Here is an 8,362-nt window from a genome sequence, read left to right as displayed (position 1 = left end):
TTGTTTAAATTTTGTTCCGCATACTAAAATGTAATCATGATTACTTCTAATTGTAATTGCCATGTAATTACAATTATAAGTAATTACGAGAACATTACAATTACAATGTAATTACAGTGAAATTACAATTATGAGTAATTACAATTACAAGTAATTACAATTACAGTGTAATTATAATTACATTGTAACTGCATTATTTTAATTAAATTAATAATCAAATACATTAAAATCGATTAACGCCCAACTCTGCTTGCAGCCCGGCAATATGCCGAGGTACACAGACGTGTAAGATCGCTGCAAGCGGGGAGAGCTGGTATTAACCTGCCCAGAGCGCGTGTAGCAATTAGGCTCCAGGAGAAGATGGCCTTAGTGGAGAGGTGGAAGAACTACCTCGAAGACCCCACCCTCTTCGGGAGAAGGACCCTCGATGCCATCCGGCCCTGCTTGGCGGACTGGCTAAGCAGTCGGCGATACGGGCTGGTCGTATCATTCTGTACAGTTGCTCACCGGACATGGATTGCTTCGGCGGGTACCTGTGCAGAATAGGGAAGGAAGCCACCACGGCTTGCCATCACTGCGACGGGGAAGAGGACACGGCGCAGCACACGCTGGAGAGTTGTCCAGCGTGGAGTGTGCAGCGCCGTGTCCTGGTTGACGCTATAGGGCAGGATCTCTCTCTTCCGGCGGTTGTGGCGGCAATCGTCGGGGGGGGTAAGAGAAATGGACGGCATTCCTGGCCTTTTGTGGCCAGGTAATGCCCTCCAAAGAGGAGGCAGAGAGGATTCGACGGGGGGGAGGCGGCACCGCCTTAGCCTCCCCATCGAATAACTCCTCCTCAACCCGATATAATCTTCGGCGGGCCGGAGGGAAATGGTAGAGGGCTCGTCCCGTGCCCTACCTTTCTTCCGCCGACCACCGTTGCCATCGACGGTGGCCAGTACCGCATGAATTGCGATAAGAGAGGTGCTGCACCTCCAGGCCCCGCGCCCGACGGATGAGGGGGTTTGGAGGATGGGGGTTCGATGTACCGGCTGGTGAACAGACACCGAACCAAAACTCCCAACAACATCAGTAGGAGTGGCGGTGTGGGGGTGGTGCCTGCGCCCGCCACTATTAGATCAAAGGCTCTTCAAGCCACCGAGCCGTAGGCTCAGAGGTGTAGTCCTATTGGGCCTGGCGTCGGGGTGCTCCGGAAGTAGTAATAACAAGTTCCCGGTTACCCCCAATAGGCGCAGAAACAGGCACTCATGGGGTTTTAGTGGGTAGGTTGCGTTCGCCACCTAGGTGACGGACGTGGTATCCCACATTCCCCTTGCTCCTCTCACCAGGAGGGCAGGGGGAGTCTTCCCCTCTTCGGAGGGGTTACTGGTTGAAAGCCACAGGGGCACTCCCCGAAGGGGTCCAGGACTGGTTGCCCGGAAAAACCGGGTGCTCCCCGATCGGACTTCGACTGGTAGCTCCTGTGACGATTCTAGTAATAGAAGATTTCCCCATGTAAAAAAAAAGGTCTTGGTATTATTGGTGGATCCTGTTCAGTCTCGTTTTCCGAAGATGGTTTGCCACATTCGATTGTTAGAGTAAAAAGAACTGATCGAGGTAATGCTCGACTACACAAACATTCACATGACTTCTCTGACGACGTCAATGGAAAGGTTCAGGATGCCATCCGACGTATTCTCAACCTTAGACAATTTCCCAATTACCAGGTTGTTTGTCTCGTTTGGAGCGGAGCCTGGCTTGGTGGGACTTGACTTTGGTTTATAGAGTCCTTTTGAATACTTGGTCTTGGAAGTCGCTGTTATCGTGTTACGAGTTTGTACTAAACATTACAATTACGTAAGCTTCGACGAGGAATTTGTAGGTCAGTTCCATAGTATTTCCCGACAATTTTATCGTTCGTATCCTCTAATTCAACGGTAATTGGCCAATTATCCGTTTCACGATTGCCGACCTAAATATCGGTGGGCTAACTTGGCAGAGTATCTTTCGACTTTATATTTAATTTTTTATTCGGATAATAAACTGTAGTGTTGTGCCTGTGCCTTATTTGGAGGGCCGGCACTGGGTTCTTCTGATGATCCGCCGAACAGAAGAATAAAGGACACTTTCGGGAATGTATTCACAGTCACGTTAATAAACGGATGGGTATCTTTATTCACTTATTATTGATTCACAATTACTTAGTCACTACCTTAACTTGTGATTAGCGTGACGATTGACTCGCGGTACGCGCTCGGTATCAGATTGCTCGCTGCTCGTTGGAAGGGCGGGCGTTTTATCGCGCTCGGAATTGCTGACTTAGGTCAGAGGTCTAGCGAGCTAGTGATGTCCGGAATGCCCATATATGGTCATTACCGAAACTCGTGCTGGCCTTCGCGTCAGCGGTCCTCGTCGAGGGTCAGGTTTCTTGCAGGAGGCAACTCGGAGTTGCCAAGTGCGATAACTTATCTCTAATGCGTTGTGCGCTCACAACATCCCTTCCCCCGCGGAAAAAGAAAAACCGATGTATACGAAGTTTTTCGTTATCTATTTATTTGTGTTTTTTTTTTCTTGAGAGGTTACAATTAATCTAATTTTCTTATGTGTTTAATATGTAATTCTGCGGTTTCCCCTTTTAAATTCTTAATGATTCCTTTTTTTCTTTATTACGTAATGTTCGAGATTCCGTTAACGTTGCGCCGTCCGATCAGATGGCACGCGTGCGGGGGGTGCAGTTTGGAATATAAAAATTCCTGTGGTCAGGTGGACTCGAACCCGGCTCCTCGGGATTACGAGTCTGGCGCTTTACCACACTGCCACCCTCTTGTACCTCACATACATTATATATAAATATTACATGTAAAAATTACACTTTTTTATACTTCAACAAGCGTGAATCATATAAAACAAAAGTAGATTGAAATTTATTCTACAAATAGCGAGAATACTTCGCCTGAGATTACGCGTCACGTGAGCGATCGGCGGCTCGGCCGCTGAGCCTCGAGCGGTAATGGGGGTATAAAAGGCGTCGGCGTCGCCTCGGGAATCGGCCCGAAATGTGCAACTAAATAATGTGAATCATTATTAAATGTGTATCATTATTTGACATAAATAAATATATAAAATATAGTTTTTATATAAATATATTTGTTAACGAAAATACCCCGTACGTATATATAAAATTAAATATTTGCAAGATATTAATTAACTTAAAAGTAACAGTTACCAACAAATTCAATTTCTTACAAATATTACACTCGGAAATATTAATTGTAGGCCAAACAAAAAAATACGTGTCTTCTCTTTTACGGAATTTTTTTCGGAAAGGAATTGTCAAAATAATAGGATTGTATAGGTCAAAGCATGAAAATTTCTGCAAGAGGGATCAACATCATTTTTTACTACAATTTTTTTATGTTTATTAATTATTTTTACATCTCTATATTATTCCAAAGATCGTTCTTTGATTATCGTGCAACGGCAACTCAGATTCACGCCGAGATACCGAGAAAGCATTTCCAGCGTAAAAACATCGTCGATCGCACGAGCTAAGTGAGAGCGACAAGGAGGGAGTAATATTCTCCCTCTCGCTCGGCACTGCCGAGCGCTGCCGACACACCGATAGACCGAGCGTCACTCTGTGTGCGCAGTGGAGGGAGGCGCATGCGCGAAAAACCGGGCCGGATTCACATCACTGACGTGCGGTCGGAGAACGACACGTGTTTCGCGCGCGCGGTGGTCGCTGCTTTTTATCCCGCCAAGCGGAACGCGGAACGATGCGGTTCGTATCCCGATTACGCGACGGTGCTGAATCTCGACGGGATCGATTTTCCCATGGATCTGAAAAAGATCGGAAAGTTCGAACGTCAGGACGGCGATCAACGTATTTACAACTCGGGAAGGAATTGAAAAGAAAACTAAGTTCGGACGGAGCGCCGACGACAATGCGATCGTGCCTCTGCGGTTAACCGACGATAAGAGGGATAGGCGGTTAAAAAATTCTGGATAAAAAATCTGTCGCGATTGGTGAATTCGCAATTGACCGCGAAACGGTGCGCGAAGCACGTTTGCGATTGGTAAGTAAAAGAAATGAAATAAAAACATGAGGAATAAGGAAAAGACGAGGCGTTATTTTATGTACGCATAGTAATTGCACGCACGTTATTTCGCAGATGTCTACACTATTTCTATACGCGCGATAAGTTGGCCGCCCACAGCGTCGACTGCGGCCGAATGAACGAATGCGCTATCGTTCTTCCGAACGAGAACGATAAGTGGCTGTCGTTCGACAATCACAACAGAAAGGAGCGACTTCCCTTCGTGGTATACGCGGATCTGGAGTGTCTTCTCAAACAACGGGAGAGGAAAAACGTCGAAAGGGGCGCGAAAGATACGCTTATCAGCGTCACGTACCGTTCAGCCTGGGCTACTATCTGTGCTGCACCTACGACGATACCGCGTCCACGTACAGATATCGTCGCGGCGAGGATTGCGTTTCGTGGTTCGTGAACGAGCTTCGCGTTCTCGCGCATCGTGTTAAGAATAAATTTTGCACCAATATAGCTATGGTAGAACTTACGGAGGACGAGAAACGCGAATTTTGGCTCGCGGCTCATTGTCACGTGTGTGGGAAAGCGTTCCAATCTGGGGACAAGCGCGTGCGAGATCACTGTCACCTACCCGGACGCTACAGAGGTCCGGCGCATTCTCGTTGCAATCTGAATTACAGAAACGTTTACGTGATTCTCGTGTTCTTTCACAATCTGTCGAGTTACGACGCGCACTTCATCGTCAAGAAAATTGCGAATGATTTTGAGGACGGGGTCGATCTGCTGCCGCTCACAAAAGAAAGTTACATATCTTTCTCGAAGATTGTTAAGGAGACGCAGACGGACGGGGGATGGGATCGGTACGTGAAGCTTCGATTCGTGGACTCGTATAAATTTTTAGCGGTGAGTATCGAAACCCTGGCGTCCTATCTGAACAAAGACAAGCTGAGAATAACGCGTTCGGAGTACGCGGATTTGAACACGGAGGATCTCGATCTGCTCACTTGCAAGGGAGTATTTCCGTACGAGTACGTCAACAGCGCGGACAAACTGCGGGAGACCGAGCTTCCGCCGCGCGAGGTCTTTTACAGCTCCCTGACGGACGAGACCGTGAGCGAGAGCGACTACGAGCACGCGACGAGGGTCTGGCAACGTTTTCGCGTGCGAGATCTCGGCGAGTACAGCGATCTGTATCTCAAGACCGACGTGCTTCTTCTGGCGGATATCTTTGAAAATTTTCGGGTCGCGTGTTTAGCGAGTTATGGGCTTAATCCCACGCATTATTATACGTTGCCCGGATACACGTGGGACGTCATGTTGAGGTACACCGGCGTGCGTTTCGAGCTGCTCACCGACATCGACATGGTGCTGTTCGTGGAACGCGGAATACGCGGCGGCCTCAGTCAATGTTCGCTCAGGTACGTGCGAGCCAACAACAGGCACGTACCGACGTACGACTCGTCCCAGCCCACTACGTATCTCATGTATTACGACGTGAACAATCTGTACGGATGGGCTATGAGCGAATTGTTGCCGTACGCGAATTTCCGGTGGCTCGACGACCCTGAGAATCTCGACGTGACGACCGTGCCGGCGGACAGCGACGTCGGTTACATTCTGGAGGTGGATCTCGAGTATCCGCGGACCTGCACGACGCCCACGCGGACCTACCGTTGTGCCCGACGCGCGATAAACTGCCCGGTAAGCGGCAGGAGAAACTGCTCGCTACTCTCTACGACAAATCGCGCTACGTGACGCACTATCGAAACCTGCAGCAATATCTGCAACTAGGTATGCGTCTGACGCGCGTTTGTCGCGTTCTGCGATTTACCCAATCGCCGTGGCTTTGCGTCTACATTGAGCTGAACACCACGCTTAGGACGCGCGCGAGCAACGAGTTCGAACGGAATTTGTACAAACTGATGAACAATGCCGTCTTCGGCAAGACGATGAAGAACGTGCGCGATTACGTGGACATGCGTCTCGTGACGCGATGGGACGGGAGATACGGCGCGGAGGCGATGATCGCTAAGCCGAACTTTCACAGCGGAGCGTCTTCTCGGAGAATCTGGTCGCGATCAAGGTGCGAAGGCTCGAGGTAAAATTCAACAAGCCGGTCTACGTGGGTATGTGCATTCTCGAGATATCCAAGACGCGTCTCTACGAGTTTCACTACGACTACATGGTGCCGCTCTATCGCGACCGGTGTCGAATTTTTTACACGGATACGGACAGTCTGATCTATTCGCTGGAGTGCGAAGACGCGTACGAGCGTATGAGGCGCGACATAGACAGGTTCGACACGAGCGATTACGCGAAGAATAACGCGCACGGTATGCCGCGCGTCAAGAAGGTGCCCGGTTTGATGAAGGACGAGAACAACGGCGCGATCATGACGGAGTTCGTGGACCTCAGAGCGAAGATGTACACTTACAAGGTACTCGAACGCAACGACACCAAGAGAATAAAGGGTGTTAAGAAAAACGTAGTCGCGAAGAGGATCACGTTCGAGGATTACGTGGCGTGCCTGCGGAACGCCCGCGAGCTGAAGACGCGCTAGTCGTGCATACGCTCGACGTTGCACGAGGTTTACACCGTGTCGAAGCAAAAACTAGCCCTCAGTCCGCATGACGACAAGCGATACGTGACGTTGAACAGCGAGGAAACGCTTCCGTGGGGACATTACGGTCACGGAATACCGTTGTAAAAGAAAGAAACAATATCATAGGTTTTATAGAAAATTGTTTTATCGTAAAAATCAATAACACGTAAGAAACAAACCAAAATGAATGTGTAAGCTTTTATTAACAATAAAGTACGCGTTGCGCGTGTCTACGAATGTCTAAGTATTTCTTTTTACAATATAGACGCCTTATCTATCCACGAATTGTGCGAACTGTCTATCCCTAGCCACTTCACGTACGCTCGATTGCCGCGCTTACGCAGAACTTTTTCCACGAGATAGACGTCGGGATTGGAAATGCGTAGCAACTCGTGTTCGTAGAATCCTCCGGCTATCGCTTCTCCGCGAATGTCTTTCAGCAGCTACGTAACGGGATTGGTCTTTTGTACTTTGGCTATGAGAAAGATCTCGGTGGTCCAATTGGGAGTGTAGCCTTTTTCGAAAATCGTTTCGAATTTGCTCACGCGCATCGGATCGTCGATTCGAAATCTCGCCGGCGCGGCGATCTTCGCGCGACTGTACACCGTGCGCAGCAGTTTTTCGGCGACGGTGGGCGTCACGTCCGCCGGACGCATTCGGATCGTTCTGTGTCTGCGACGATTGTAATTCGATAAGAGGCGCGGCAGCGAGTCTATCCATCTGTACGATCCCTGGAGCGTGAAGAGCTTCCACATGTCGTTTTTCAGCGTGCGATTGAATCTCTCCACCACCAACGCTTTCATCACCGAATACGTAGTGTAGTGATTCACCTTGTGCCCGTCGAGGATTTTGCGCACGTCGGCGTTGTAGAATTCCTTTCCTTTGTCCGTTTGCAGATTCCTAGGGTGTCGCGCGTCCTCGCGAAAGATCTTTCGGAGAGCCGTCGCGACCTCCTTTCCGCTCTTACTCTTGAGCGGGATCGCCCAGGCGTACTTGCTCAGCACATCGATGACCGTCAGGGTGACAGTACATGAAGCGCGGAAACGCGGAAACGCGGAAACGCGGAACAGAATAGTACCTAGATTCCGCGTTTCCGCGAATTGAGTTCCGCACGTTTGAACGGAAAAGCGGAATCCGCTATTATCGTGTGTATATACGTCGAGACGTCGACTCAGTCGACTGATATAATAAATAAAAGTGTAACAGAAAACAAGTTTCTGATGGATGGCCCTGTAAGTATTTGGATACTTTTTAGTCTATATATATAAAAATGAATGTATGTATGTATGTATCTATGTATGTATGTATGTATGTATGTATGTATGTATGTATGTCCTTTATGCACTCTTAAACTATTCGACTGGTTTTGAAAATATTGTATATGAAGTAGGGGTAGAATTTTCCGGGGAGTGTTATAGAATGTATAATTTTTCGTTACCGATCTTTTTAGGAACCGGTATTCGATATTTTTTCATTTTTTCGGGAAATAATTGACCGAATTTCAAAGAAATATATATGAAACAGGAGTAGAATTTCCCGGGGAGTGTCATAATGTGTATAGTTTTTCGTTACCGATCTTTTTGGGAATCGGTATCTTTTTGGAAATCGGTTACAAAATTTTTCAGAGTGGGAGAGAGAGAGAGAGAGAGAGAGAGAGAGAGAGAAAGAGAGAGAGAGAGAGAAAGAGAGAGAGAAGGAGAGGGAGAGGGAGAGGGAGAGGGAGAGGGAGAGG

General features: G+C 48.2%; 1 protein-coding gene across 1 annotated transcript; it reads left to right on the top strand.

The window, feature by feature from the left end:
- The first annotated feature begins 3,642 nt into the window (after nt 1–3,642).
- Nucleotides 3,643–6,588, top strand: LOC139824290 (uncharacterized). Its single transcript, XM_071796803.1, has 5 exons — nt 3,643–3,836; nt 4,152–4,444; nt 4,543–5,729; nt 5,804–5,986; nt 6,076–6,588. The coding sequence occupies exons 1-5, from the start codon at nt 3,643–3,645 to the stop codon at nt 6,586–6,588; spliced, it is 2,370 nt and encodes a 789-aa protein (XP_071652904.1).
- The last annotated feature ends 1,774 nt before the right edge of the window (nt 6,589–8,362 follow it).

The sequence above is a fragment of the Temnothorax longispinosus genome, unplaced genomic scaffold (assembly GCF_030848805.1).
Source record: "Temnothorax longispinosus isolate EJ_2023e unplaced genomic scaffold, Tlon_JGU_v1 HiC_scaffold_317, whole genome shotgun sequence".
Classification (NCBI taxonomy): Eukaryota; Metazoa; Arthropoda; class Insecta; order Hymenoptera; family Formicidae; genus Temnothorax; species Temnothorax longispinosus.
Note: the sequence above shows the minus strand (reverse complement) of the source record. Positions and strands in the feature narration are given on the sequence as shown.

What these genes read in the sequence shown, in the direction of transcription:
- LOC139824290 (XM_071796803.1), top strand. Translation starts at nt 3,643, where the DNA reads ATGCGCGAAAAACCGGGCCGGATTCACATCACTGACGTGCGGTCGGAG. An exon ending in GATCTGAAAAAGATCGGAAA is followed by an intron (nt 3,837 to 4,151) that starts GTTCGAACGTCA and finishes GTTATTTCGCAG; the next exon opens with ATGTCTACACTATTTCTATA. An exon ending in TACGACGATACCGCGTCCAC is followed by an intron (nt 4,445 to 4,542) that starts GTACAGATATCG and finishes GCACCAATATAG; the next exon opens with CTATGGTAGAACTTACGGAG.